The 14,953-nt window shown below is 43.4% G+C and overlaps 1 protein-coding gene across 2 annotated transcripts in view; it reads left to right on the top strand.

Annotated features, from left to right (window-relative positions):
- The window catches only part of zbtb16a (zinc finger and BTB domain containing 16a), a 133,165-nt gene that overhangs the window by 44,076 nt on the left and 74,136 nt on the right, over window positions 1-14,953 (top strand). For both annotated transcript variants that reach the window (XM_058627673.1, XM_058627674.1), the window contains exon 3: window positions 7,255-7,352. In XM_058627673.1, coding sequence (XP_058483656.1) covers window positions 7,255-7,352 — 98 coding nt within the window. The remainder of the gene's footprint in view (window positions 1-7,254; window positions 7,353-14,953) is intronic.

Raw genomic sequence — 14,953 nt, 5'->3', positions numbered from 1 at the left:
CTGTCGCTCAAGCGAGGAAACGTGTTTACTGTTTGTTGGTTTCCCCCCCCCCCCACCATTGTTTTCTTTTTCTTTTTTTTTTGTACACTGAGAACATGATATAGCTGTTTTTCTCCTGAGACACCCACAGGGCAAACTTGGGGGTGGTTTGGTGTCTGCAATATTATAAATAACACAGTGAGGATGAAAGGCAGTGGTGCTCTCTCCCTCCCCATCCTTCTGTCTTTCCTCCTTTCCTCCCTCTTGCCCTGCTACTCATCTATGCTCAACACGAGTGCCTCGGCGTTCGCGTGTGTGGCTTGAATTTATATCAACGTCTCCCTGGTGAGGGACAACGGGGGCCAAGTCATTGATATGTGCAGGAGGACTCAGGATAAACAGCCCACGCCAAGCGGTGTTACACCAGCTTGCCTGATACATTTTGATTGAGCAAAGACAGAGGGGTGGAGGTGGGGGGTTGGAGGGCAAATGGAATTGGGGGGTCGGGCGGGGGGGGGGGGCTTAACAGCCAGGATAAAATGACAGAAACAGAGCTTTTTTTTTTGGTTTCTTTTTACCTGGTTCTCCAGTTGGCACAAAATGGACCCACAGTGAACCGCATGGTGCCTCAGTAGATAAATGGACTGCACTTATATCGCGCTTTTCTAGCCTAATTGACCCCTCAGAGTGCTTTACACTACATGTCATTCACCTATTCACACGCGCGCACACATATGTTTGGATCGGCGTCGTGCCCAAAGATACTTCCCTCACGAGGAGCAGAGGAGAGATCAGACCACTGACTTTCCGATTTGTGCAACAGCTTTGGAGCACTTTACCAAAATAGCAGAGATGCCTTTTATTTATTTATTTATTTATTTATTTATTTATTTTCCTCTTATTGTGCTGCTTCCTCGCTTAAAAAAAAATGGACTGTTATTTATTTGTGTCACGGAAATCTCTTTTATTTTCTTCCAGACGATTCCTTTTGTCTCAGTGAACAGCCAACAGTCGCCATTCCCCGCTCGCCCTCCTCGCTTCTCCCAATATGTTTCGCCGCGTGACACGGTCAGCCTCCTAATGGACCAGAAATTCACATTGGGAAAAAAAAGTCCTTTTGCCCCCCCAAATCCCCCCCCCTCGCTCCATCGCGCTGTCTCTCCGCGTTGGATAACCAAAATAAGAGGTGGCGGTGAGACCCTGTGCCGCTTATGGCCACATTAGGCTCAGCCACCAAAGTGACACAGAATCACCTCGTGCATCACGTTGGCTTTGTTCACCCTGACAGGGAGTTGTGTGTGTGTGTGTGTGTGTTTCTGTGGTTCACCCCATGCTTTTATCCTCAAATGGATGTACCATTGGTCAGGGTCTTACTTCTCGAGTGCATTTTCCCACATAATAATTTTTGAATTTCAAGTCTTTTTTATTGCCTTCTGTTTAATGTGTGTTTGCTTTTAATGTCACAGTATGTGCTCGGCTACTGCCACACAATGTCCTGTTTTTGCACTAAATGTTATTTCTTCAATTTGTGTCTTTGATATTTGATGGAATTTGTTATTACAAATGAAAGGCGCACAATAAGTTTATTTTTCTCCATATTTTTTGTCAGTGTACTTGAACAAAAAACTAAAATAACACCAGAGCAAAGTAGCTTTTAATCTATAGATTCTTTGTTGATATTTAAAATTAAGCCTTTTCATTTTTTATATTTCAAATAGTGCTTTTAAAATTTAAACGATAGGGATTTGAGTGTCCGGTGAGTTTTAAAGTCACCGCTTCAAAGTTGAAGTGAAAGTTAAGACTTTTTTTGTCCCATTGTCAGGAAAAAAAAAAAAAAAAACCCATTGGTGATGCGTTTAGTTTTCAGCTGGGGACAGCAGGACGAGCCGAAAACACAAATTACACAGTTGTTACAGCCGATTTGTTAGAGAGCTGCTGCTATCGCACACACACACACACACAGGGAGACATTAGCATTCATTCAGAGTGGTGTTTGTAGCCACCTGATGAATAAATGTCTCTCTCTCCTTTTGTCTTACTTTTGTCACCAGCTAGTCACTGACTGTGTCTATTGTTCGCATCCTGACGCCACGTCGAGTCTTTTCCCATTTAAAAAAAAAAAAAAAACAGCAGCCTGCATCTGGTGCCTCTTGTGGTTGATGAGTTTTGTCGTCCAAAACAACAGATGTGGGTTTCACACACGTGATCGTTTTTACTCATTACTAATATGAGCGTATTAGTCAGCGCGGCGCTGTGAAGACAGAGCGAGTGCATTTTGCAGGAAACACCAAAAAAAACACACACACCAAAAAAAGAAGAAGAATACAATCAATTTGTGTGTTTTTTTCCTTTTCCTTTGCTCAGGTAAGAGCTAAAGTGGAAGGCGGGATTTCAAAGACGGCTCATTTTTATTGCCACCAACGCGAGAAGCTCGCCATCCGTCTGCTACTTAAGTCTGAGCTCCATTCAGTGGCCTTCCTTTCTCCAATTATCAGTTCTTTTTCATCTGATCCACAGAACTAATGAACAAACAAACAAACACACACACACAGAGCTTTTCCTCAATTTACCACCTCTTATCAATTGCCTCCCTTTATCTTTTAGTGTTTTCTTCTTTCCATCTTAACCCTCCATTCCTCTTTCTCCGGTGCTTTTATTTACGAACATTGTTTCAGGTTGTTTTATAGCTTCCCTCAGGATCAGAGGACGGAAGACAGAAAAAAATAAAAGATGAAAGGACAGATGAGAGAGAGAGAGAGAGAGACACTCAAGGCTGCTACAGGGAGAAATGGATTTGGGGCAGGAATAAGTGCAAGTCATCAAGCGTGGCTTGGCTCTTCCTGTTTTTGTCTTAATAGTTCAGATGTGGTGATATGAAATGTTGATATGAGCTGGAGAGGACGACGGCGCGAGTTTAAAGCAGTCATTTGATCTAATGAGGTTTGGCAGTCGCTTTCGCTGCCTCGGTCGAAGCCCAATTACGTGAAATGTGGATGACTCAAATCGCATCAAACGGCCCCGAGAGTTATTTTCAGTTTGCGTCTTTATTTTGACTTTCTTAACAAAAAAAAAACAACCCTCATGTTCTAAGTGGGAGGACAGGTGAGGCGTCTTTACCTGACTGGATTGGGTGTTTTATGAGATATGGCGAGCGGAGTCCAGCGGGCGAAAGAAAAAAGAAAACCGAGTTGAGGGAAAAAGTTGTGAAGCGCACGAGGCAAGCTGTCGCTGCTCAATAACACAGGCCTGTAATTGAGTCACATTTAAAACACACACACACACACGCTGAGACAGCCTTTGGTTGGGCTGGGGTTATTTTACGAGGAAGCACACTGCATGAGGTGATCAGCATATGTTTTGTTGACATAAATTTTCAATTTATTGCCGTTGTCAAAAGTGACTGTTGGACAAAGTCGATTATTAACTGAGTAAATGGCCTGAGAGAGTTTTATGTGAACTTCCTTAATGGCTACAGTCAGTCTGTTTCAAATCACCCTCCCTCAGCAACCACCCACCCACCCACCACACCTACACACACGCGCGCACACACACACACACACGCGTCTCATCATCTTTTTCAGAAGCACAACATGAAAGCAGACGGTTACAATGGGATTTGAGAGTGTGTGTGTGTGTGTGTGTGCAGAGGTCTTCCTGAGCTGAATCACTGAGCTGAGACAATATTTTAGTGTCTTTTTTTTTACAAGTCATTAAACATTGTTGAAGCCGAATCACAGTCTATTATTAGCCCACTTTATGCATATAAATCATTCCCAGGGACATTAAAACACCACCTAAAATACGGACTGTTCGTTCTAAGGTGGTGCAAAACTGCACATGCACCTTTTTTTTCCTAATTACCATTAAATGTGATTGTTAAAGGGTTGTAATTTTCCCCCCAAATCATGTTTTTTTTTAATTATTATTTATTGTAGATGAAAGTATGCAATGAGCAATTTAATTGCCCTCAGAAATATCCTTCCATTAGCAAATAGTAGCATGTGGTAATAGTAGTTTCCCAAAGTGTAACATTTAAAAAGTCACATTTTGATATTTTTCCCTTCATTTATTCAGCATTGTTATTATAGCAGTCCGGTTTGGTGGATGACACCGATCACTTCACACGAATCTCGTCGAGTTGCACTTTAGAAATGTGCCTCGTCATTGTCCTAAGTGTTGCCACAGACTCGGCCATGTTTGCAGCACTGTGGCTCACATTTGGCACGCTGGGACCGCCGCAGTTAAACTGATTTTCGGTTTATTATTCATCGCTTGACTCGTACGACTTTGAGTATTTTGGCTTCTTGGCCTGGACCCCCCTTTTTTTGTAAGCAGTGTGTTGTCAGAGCAGTATAATTCCTACATTAGTTACAGTGGCTAATTTTAACATAATTTGGCCCACTTTTTGGTATATTCTTTGATACTACACAAAAGGGTGAGAGTAGCAGCTTATACACAATGGACTAAATATAGTTGAACACGATTAGAAGAGGGAGTCATTAGTGTTTCAAATGGACCGACTTCTAAAAGTCCTAAACCTGTCCTTTAACAGACTAAATTACTGGAACATCTGCTGTTACCATTCTGTTGAACATCAAGTAATGTGCTGTTTCAGTGTATAGTGCGAGCTATTGCAGTTAAATTTAACACTCTCTCAGCAAGGAGACTCGCGCGCCACGCTTTGCTCATCAGCACTTACATGTGCGTTGGAAACACAGCGGCGTTCGCCGCTTCCACTTCAACTGGCCTTAATAAGTCCATCCGCGCCTTATCGGAGCTCTGTCTGCGGGGCACAATGGTCAGATTGAGGAAGGACACAATAGGCCCTTTGAAAGGCTTTGTGCTCGGTGTGTGTTGTGTTGTGGTTTACCACTTGTGCGAGTTCCCCCCCCCCCCCCCCCCCAACACCCTTATCACGGTGAAAGTGTGTGCACGACTACGTCGCCACTGATCCTTCAAGGTAAAAGGAAAAAAAAAAAAATCAATTTCATTCAATTTCTTTGTCCGTCCGGGTGTTTGTTGTTGAATTTCTGCAAGGAGAACAGTCACATTACGTTGTTATTTCTTCATAATGGACCTCAGATATGACGGTAACAGTAAAAGGTCAGGCGTTGGCTGTTCAGTGGGGGAATCGTTCTTGCTGCAAACGGTAAGAATTCCGGGGCAGGCGGTGGCAGCGGTTGCTGTTTATCCACTGGCAGTTTACCTTAATAGGCCAGAGTGCTATGCATCAGTCTGTTGCAATTGCTCTTGATCAATCCCACTGTATTTGTAACCAACGTAACAGCACACTGGCGTGCTGCGTTAGACGCTGTCTTCCATTTTCCCCTGACGTGTACCGTCGCAGAATGATATTTGGCATATTTCAGTTACCAGCTGTGTCATTGCTGTCCCGCTGTGTCAAATTCTCTCCCCTTTTTTGTCTTTTCAAGTGTCCTCTGGTCCCTCTGTGGGCATTTGGCATTCACAGGGCTTTGTATTTACTTACAGCTTGCCATTATTGTTTGGTTTTGTTTCGAGTCTCGCCACAAATCCGACACACCTCAACCCCCCGGTCCATCTTCCACCATTCCACAAGTCTCACGCTCTCCTCTCGTCGGGTTTTCAAGGAAGTTTCGTGGCAATTAATTGTCACTCGAGTCATACTAGACTCCGCTGCTTAATAACTCCTGAAACCGTTGCCGCGGGACGCGCTCCGACGTCTCTCTGTCTGTCTCGGTCTCATTCTCGCTCCGTCTCGCGCCGTACCCCTCTCGAGGCACAAAAGAGAGAGCTGTAAATCAATTTGCATTCGACATCTGACATCAATCAGTCATGTTTTGGGAGAGTGGCACCACCTCCTCCTCTGCGGCTTTGTTGAGAGACACTAAGATGGATGGCTGTCATCTTGCCCAAGTTGAGCGGATCTCTTATCAAGGGCATTGTTTCCCCAAGAATGCACTCGGCTGATCACTCTGCGCCACCTGACTCGTCGACGGAGACTGTATAATCCGTCTATTTGACGTTGTCTTGTTTTGTCTGCCAGACACACACACACACACACACACACTCAGAGAGAGAGAGAGAGAGAGAGCGGGAGAGATTATAGAATCTGTCACATTTTTGCTATATATTTTTAAAGTTTGACATTTTTTTCTCCAGAATTTGGAAACATTTCATAGTCAGTGGCATCTTTGATGACCTGACTTGGTCTGTGTGTGACATTTAAGAGGGTTTATTGGCAGAAATGGACTCAACTACCCATGAGTATATTATATTAATTGTATAATCACCTTAAAATACGCCTTTTACACGTACTTAACTTGGAAAAGCAACAGTTTTGGATACACACACACATATGTATATACATATATATATATATATATATATATATATATATATATATAATAATTGATGTGTGTGTCTTGGTGTACCTCTCTCAAGGCGCTGTATTCGAAGTTCTCACGCAGCTTAAGGTGCCGGGGCAGTTGTTTAGCAATTGGTGTCACCTTAATTACTTTAGAGCACCTTCAGATATCTCTTAAGAATAATATGCTTTGCAATAGGCCGTGGGGTCTTTGGGGGTTGCGGGGGGGGGGGGGGGGGGGGGGATTTCGCAACAGAACGAGAGATAGAGAGCGCGAGAGCGAGTCATGAGGACAGACTTTATGTTGTCAGATGGTATTTAGTCACCTCACCTTCAAGGCCTTTACCACCTAATCAAATATTGACCCTTGGTCTCGTCTGAACCTGTGCGCACAAACTGTGTTACATCCTAATCGCTGTCTGCTTGTAAAGAACGACGATTCGGAGCACGTTTGATTTTTGCCTCTTGTTGCTCAGAGGAGCGAGGGTTACAACTTGACCCAGAAATAGTTGATAATATGTTGTCGTTTGGTGTGAGGCGCGCGCTTCTTTTCGCGTTCTTATCCGTCCGCTGCATTTGAGATGTGGGGAGATGAATAGCGCGTTGTTATATGCAGCACCGCGTCATGGTCTGGTGCCTTCTATTTGTGGAAGACGGCTTGTTGCTCTGATGGTTATTGTTATGTGCCGATGTAATGATTTATGGAGTGTGAGACTCTTCCCCCCCCTCCCCATACCTGTCAAAACGCAGCCCTTTGCCACGCACAAAATCATTATGTCGCCATAAAAAAAAAACCGTCTCGTCAGAGCCCCGCGGACGTCAATTTGAGTGATATGCATGCGCCTTAAGCTACGTCTGCTCAAACAGACTCTCTCGCCGACAAGGGTCCAAACAATAACCTGTTTGTTTTGCTCTGTGTGTGTCAACAGGAAGATGCACAGTGAAATAAAGACCTACGGCTGTGAGCTGTGTGGGAAGAGTTTCCTGGACAGCCTTCGTCTACGGATGCATTTGCTGTCTCACTCAGGTAAGGCCAAAGAAATCCCACCAGCCCGAATTACGATGCCGCAACCCCCCCCCCCCCGAATCTGTAATTACTGTTGAGATAACGCTATCTGCTGTTATCACTGCTGGTGTTTACTGTTGGTTTTAGGAATAATAGATCACTCATTACGGCCAATGTGTACGGTCGCACTCAAGCATTATGCACCCGGAGAGTGCTGCTCTCCGGGTTTTCCTTTTCACATCAGAGAAGAAATAAATAAAGTGGAATTCAGGAGAATGACCACGTGTCAAGTCGGAGAAGACTTTTTCAGTTTAAAATGTATGTTACAGCCTGCAAATTCTGTTTATGTTGTGGAAATACCTTCAAAGAATTAGTAGTTTTCCATCGAGGTTGGCTCTTTAAATTTCACATATAGCCTCTTTTATACACTTTCCAACTTATTGTCTTTTATTATACCGTGGTATACGATTAAAAGGTAGGATGAACATGAATATATGAATAGTTATGCTGTCAGGGTTTAAATTAGTTCAGTTTTTATTTTATTATTTGAATGGGTATGAATCAAGGAATATCCCTTTAAAATTTGGCGGTGATCTCGTTAAAGGGTCAGATTCAGAATGTTTTTTTTAAATTATTAATGTTTCTCTTTTAAAAAAAGAAGAAGAAAATTCCTCACATTCCCTTCAGGTTCTTAGATAATAATGTTTGAATCATGATGAGCTGAAATATTTTGTTGTTGATCGTGATAATAACTTAGATCTGCGCTCAAAGAAGAGAGTCAAATCCGCCATTGTTTGGCCTTGGCTGTGGTACGCACTCATCTGAGTGCCATTGGAGCATATTTATTTGTTCACTTGCATTTTCTATCACTTCTATCTTATGCATTTTATCTCCCTCTCAAGGATGCAACCTTGTTTCCACGGTGGCGGCTCCAGCGCCGATTTTTTTAAGTTTTCTGTCCTTGCGAGTTTTCATTATCGACGGGTTTATTTACATGAAGAGAAAACACAAGGTAGCGCCGCAGCGGGCGCTCGTCGGGTCAGCAATGCTCAAGTATGTGTGATTGGAAGGGAAGATGCGAGGCACTGATGGTCCTTTCAAACATGAGAGTGAATTTCCTTTTCTTGCGCGTTTACACGGTGGTTTAAAAGCTGCTTTTATTCCCGTGGCGCACAGATGTGCCTCGCGTCCATTCATAGATTCAAAGAGACTGATGTACTTCAGTGTGACTACACAGTAGACTATTCCTAGTATTGAAAATAGGTCTTTTTTTGTTTGATAGAAAGTATTAAAAAAGGGCAACACTGAGGCTTCTGTGGCTGAATAAAAATGGATACCTTTGCCACACACGCTTCCTTTATCTCGCTATAAATATGCAGGGTTTTTTTTTGAATGTGTGAATGTGGAGCATAACCCAGTTGCAGTGATTTGCAGATTAAATAACTGCTCAGCCCAGTGAGTGAGTGAGTGAGTGAGTGAGCAGCACTGGGGGAACTTAACCCAAGAGGTACCTGCACATCATCCACCGGTCATTGTGCACCTCTGTGACACCAGAGGTCTAAAGAGGCGGCGCAAACGGTCACAACACTGGACACATTGATTGGTCAGGTCGGACATTATTACACACACACACACACACATGTACTCCTGCAGTCCGTGTGCTCTGAGTCTACTTAGTGCAGCACCAGTTTAATAGCTTGGGCCACTTTTTATAGGCAGCAAAGAGCTCCTCAGTCCTAAGGCCCTAAGTGCAGATGGTTTATTGAGACACTGTAAAAGCCATGGAACCTCAGAGGGAACCCCTTCTGCACACACACACACACACAGATTCACACACAATCCAAAATCCATGTGTTGACGTTGGCCCCGGACTTGATACCCTGAATATTTTCCCGCGGTCGCTCTAAGTGCTCCGGATTGTCCACTTGGCGTTGTTATAGTCAGTGGTAGCTTCCAAAGCCAACGACTGTCAGTGGGCAGAAGAACCATAATGGCCCGCGATTGTTTGTGTGTGTTTTTTTTTTTGCCTGAGACGTAGATGCCGACACTGACGCTGAATTGGCTGAGCGCGCGACTCAGCGTGTCAAAAACAAAAAAAGTTGCTCCAGGGAAATGTTCACCGTTTATTTTAAAGCGACACCCCTTTTTCACAGACGAAATGACACATTTTCGGGACTTTTACAGGTAATCGTTTACCTGACGAGATCGGCAGCTGTTTAAAAATCGTCTGCCGTGTCAACAGGTTAATAAACAGCAGAGTTTGTACTCGACAGAACTGTGTGTGGATGGCAGATGAAATGGAGACGAGCGGAAGAACCGCACACTCCACCTTGAGAAAGGCACCCGAGGAGAAGATGTGGGCAGTGTATTTTTAGACACAGTGGCAGCAAGTGCACCAACTTTTCTTCTCCTTCTTCTTCTTCTTTTTGTTTCCACTCTGCCTCGGTGCACGACTTCAACCTGTACTGTTACACACATCAGTGTTGATTCATAGCCACTTTGGTCTGGCGTTAAAGCCAAGACAAGCGCTTCTGTCGAGACGGGTGACAGTTAGGGAAGAGACGGCGCTGAGGCAAAGCCTCTTTGATAGTTTTTGTTGTCTTTTTTCTTTTTTCTTTTTTGCACTTTCCTCCTCCACCTCCGCCTCCACCGTTTGACTTTCAAGGCTTTTTCTGGCTCTGACGCTAAGTCTTGATTTTTATCGCGTCTCCCTGTAATGATGACACTTCACCGAGTCCCAGAACCCTCAACCTCAGCCCCTCCTCCTCCCCCTCCTCCTTCACTGCCGCCGCCGCTGCCGCCGCCATCATCCTTCAGCTCGCTTCAGAAAAGACAGAATACTGAGGAGATGAAGCGAGAGAGAGAGAGAGAGAGAGAGAGAGTGGAGAGGCTTTTTGGTATGCGCAGCGTGTCGTGGATGTGGAGCGTTTTCAGACGCCGCTGCCGCCTCCTTCCTCCCTTCTGTCTCTCACTCTCTGTCTGTCTCTCTGTCTGTCTGTCTCTCTGTCTGTCTCTCTGTGCTTGTTGTACAGAGGACTTGGCCGCTCTCCAGTCTGGGCTTGCTGCCACCTCTGAGGGTACAGTATGTACAGTCTACCTTGTGCCAGCTATTTATTTATTTTTTTCCCTCTTGTCTCGTTCTGTCCCAGCCCTTCTCTACACGTTGATGTTTTGACGTTTAGTGTTTGACAGTGTTTAAGGAGCCAGATCCTGTAGATGGGGGGTGGGGGGTGTGGGGTGGAGACTCATGACTCAGCCCCTTTAGGTGCTTTTTGAGGTCCTGGATGTTGAACAACAATAAAATCCAATAATAGTCGTTATGAATTGAATCAAAGTTTGGGCCTTTTTTTTGGAGGTAATAGAAATTCTTTCATTATCTCGGACCGTCTTATCTTGTATCTATTGAATTTCTGACCAGATTTGAATTTTAATCTTTTTTTTTTTTTTTTTTACTTTGCTTTAAACTTCTTATTTAAGTAAGAAAAAAACCAAAAAACATGGCATGTAAAATACTCAAGATGGGTTTTCAAGAGCTTTTCAGTTTAAGTGCTAAGCACAGTGTGTTTATTTTGTCAAACGTGTTCAAGGTGAGGCGTTTGAACATCAGAAATGTCTGTGTGAAAATCATCAAAGCAGACTTGACCAGTTACAGTAAATATGACTGTTTCTTTTTTACCTTCCCTGCGAGTCAGTGCAGTATAATCAGATTATCTGTAAGACTTTACCCCTGGAACACCCACATACGTCTCTATTACCGACAACTTTTCATGCTGCCTTCATAGCTTAACATTGTTAATCCTCTGTTTACAGTATGTACGAGTCCTGGATTAGCCAACAGTGTGTGTGTGTGTGTGATATCCTTTGATAACTGCAACTACCAGTTGCAGGAAAAGCATGTTTTTGCCTCGAGGCGCAAACTATTGATGTTATTTGTAGAGATGGACTTCACAACGTGTGGCTTGGGGGAAACAAAAGAAACGCATTAAAAATATACAGGACTTTGTGGACTGTACCATCTGCAAAGGGCGGCGACCGCGTGTCTGCTGCTGTGGGGTTGGTTCCGTCTGAGCAATACCAGGAAATAGCGAGCCGTCTTTAGACTCTACATCGATACATACGAACGTATTCGCTTTCCAAAGACACTAATGTAAATAAGTGACTTTATACGGGAAAATCTCTCAGCCTCGAGGGTCAAGTGTTGGCGCTGTGCGATGGTGCGTCACCCGCGCTTCATCACTTTGGTATGCTTGTGTTTGGTTTGTACATTAGTCAGCCAGTACAGTGTATTTACAGAGAGAGTTTTGGCAAGCGAGCGGCATGCAATGCATCTTCTTCTTCTTTTTTTTTTATATAAAATTGGCAGAATAGCTTTACCTTCGCTGCTTTGTGTAGGAATAAATCATGTCTGACAGTGGCGCCGCCCCAGTGGTTGCATAAGAGAAAGACCCTGACACAAACTAGCCAGTATATTGCATTACTGAGAGTGAATGACAAAAAAAAAAACAGATTTAATTGCATCGCCAGATGGAGAAAGAAATGTTTTTTCGATACAAATAAGAACCAACAAACAAAGTAGATCTGCGAGATTTGAAAGTACGTCATACTCCACATAATATAGTTAATTTGATTGAAACAGTTCACATTGACTGACATTACTGCGAATGCCCCGGAGTTAACCAAAAACTCTCATATCCCCGCTGCACTGACCAGATGTTCATGTTGGCTGCGTAAAATCAAACGCTTTGTTCCTATCTGATCCTAATCTGAGCGTGGGAGCAGAAATACCCACGTGAAATGTCCGGCGTGTTTAGATGACAAAGAATGCAAGGAATCTGGATATGAGCATGACAAGGCGGCCGGGGGCCCGATTTCCTCATTTGCTCCTCTCTCTCTTTTTTTTTTTTTTCTTTCCTCTCCGTTTTCCTATATCTGTGGCGTTTGTTTGGCTGTTTGGCTCGCGGCCGGTCGGCTGTTTTGGCCACGTGCCGGCTCTTCCCTCACAGTGATGACGACATATTTGTGCCGGCAGGTCTGGATGTTCTGCCAGCATTCCAGCATTTATGATCACTTGCAGATGTGAGTCCAGGAACACACTGTACTGTACCCAAACCCAGAAATTAATGAAACTTGACTGCCTTCCAGGCCACAAATTCCTAAATGTGTGTGTCTGACTGTGTGTGTTTGTGTGGCTCTCTCTGTGTGTGTGTGTGTGTGTGTGTATGCATGAGTGAGAAGAGAGACAGGAGACGTGACAGAAGGGGGTGGAGGCGGGGGGTAGAGTGGTGATGTTTGCTATTATAGGCAAATAGAGGGGAAAGAAATAGTTTCGGAGAGAGAGAGAGAGAGAGAGAAAAAAATGGCCTGTGTACATTTTGTAACCACAGCTGATGTTCTGTCCTGCCGGCGTGTGCATGAGCGCACATATATCACCGCGTTTTCCCAGGGTGCAGTAACACGAGATGACAAACAGAGCACATAAACAGCAGTAGCTCACGCTTTAGTAGCATAACATTGCTGCCTCTCCTCGATCCACGTCCTCCTCCCCCCCCTCACTTATTTTGACACTAACCCCGACCTGTTGATTTAGTGTCCCACACACCAGTGGGATTATGCAACTGGACAAATCTCAGCTGGGTTATGTTACATGAGAGGACGAGGCGAGTGAGAGGTGACACGAGGCAGAGGTTGACTTATAATACTGTAGCATCAGCCTTTGCTGTCAGTCCGATATTTTTATTCCTCTGGCAGAGACGGAGTGTTTGTGGCGCGTATTAGACCTCCGTCCCGAGCAAATGTGACTTCCGTGAAAACGTGTCACTCTGAGTAGCTGTCCTTCCATTACCCAGAACTCATTGTACCTGCTCCCTGAATTTCTTGGAAAAACATGTTTTTTTTTTTTTCAAGAATTCTCACAATGAAAATAGCCATGTGCGGGATGACCGGACTGACCGCTCCGTGCCCAGAAGTACACTCAGACTGGACGTCCAGTTGCGTTTAATGTCACTTAGCCCGGCACGACACCTGGAGCTGCCTTCCTGGAAAAGTCTGTGCAACTTGTGATGCTGGGAAATGTGTCGCACAGATTGCCTCGCCGTCTGTTAATAGGTTCTGTTACATGATATGTCACAGGGAATTAGGAATAACTCGATTTTAATGTGAAATATTATGTTTTAGCTTGGGGACAAGTTTATAGAGAAACACCATTTTACTTCTTCTTCTTTTCGGAATATTTTTTGGCAGGCTGTACGCCGAGAGATGTAATGCTGCCCCCCACAGGAAGAAAAGTTTATGTACGCAGTTTAAAGTACCTCTAGTTTCGAGAAGTTCTTCTTCTAATAATAATTTCCAGCATTCTATACTCAGAACTTACACAAGATAAAACTTGGCCAAAAATAGATTCTTATCAAAAGATAACGGAAAAAAGAACATGAAACCTTAGGTCAAGCATGTTTTCTATTATATAACTATTATAAGACCATGACCGCATATTAAAGTACCTAAAAAATTCACAATAATACAGTTAAAATGTTATAATGTTTGTAATTTTAATGACGATGCAGTTTGCAAATGCTCATATGTTTGTTTTTGCTCATTTAAATCAAGTTCATATCTTTAAGTTGTCATCCTAGTGCATCTCATCTGAAAAAGCTCCATATTGTTTAGAATCTTTCACTTAAACTTCACTTTTGACTTAAACCTCAATCACATTATATGTTAATAAAAATTACAATCGACATAGTAATCATTCAGCCCTATAGCCACAATACATTTGTTGTTGTTGTTGTTGTTGTTGTGCTTGTTCTAAACGCTGTTTACAATGATGTAAACACAACCTGTAAGGATGAATTGTGAGCTCCATGCTGGGAAACGTTTCATATTTCCAACCCTCTATTTTAGAAATATATCACATAGCTGTTTTCTAATTACACTGTGTTGTCAAGATAACTGCTGGCTAGATTATGTTCCAAGGGATTTCTCTTTTCTGTGTTTTTCTGTGTGTGTGTGTGTGTGTGTGAATAAATTAAATGCTGTATTTATTTCCCAACAGGAGGTCGTAAGAGTTTGAATGGAGGCAGTTCAAAATGTCTGTCCTTCCTGCGAGCCACGGTTTACATCCGTGGTCAGGATTAGGTTTAAGGTCAGAGAAGGAGGCGCAGTCTTTAACTAACTAAAAGAAACGTGTAGTTACGGCACTATATTGTTCAGAAAGACGAATAAATGTTGTTGCACGGACAAGAAAAGAGTCTGAGGCTTCGGGTGCATCTAAAGTTTTCATGTTGTATTCTCCTGGAGCTGCTCTGCCCTTGTGAAATATGAACGTCTTCTCGTTTCTTCTTTTTTAAACCACTCGATTTTGATGTTAAAAAGTTTGCACGTGCCCGGAAGAGCAGCACCGTCTGTTCCGTTCTTACTGCTCCCAGGATGAAGCGTGAAGTCGCATGGTTTGTGACCGTAACTGGAAAAATGTGCACTCAAATAAACAACTGAACACAAGTCAATTTGCATATTATTATAATTATAGTGATTTGGGCATGGCATTATCAGCTGCACCATACCTGACTATATCACCTCCTTTATTTTATACACACAACACTCATTTCATATGATAATAAGCAGGAAAA

This window comes from Solea solea, chromosome 4 (assembly GCF_958295425.1).
Source record: "Solea solea chromosome 4, fSolSol10.1, whole genome shotgun sequence".
Taxonomy (NCBI): domain Eukaryota; kingdom Metazoa; phylum Chordata; class Actinopteri; order Pleuronectiformes; family Soleidae; genus Solea; species Solea solea.
The sequence above is the reverse complement of the archived record's forward strand: the minus strand, read 5'-3'. Positions and strand labels throughout refer to the sequence as shown.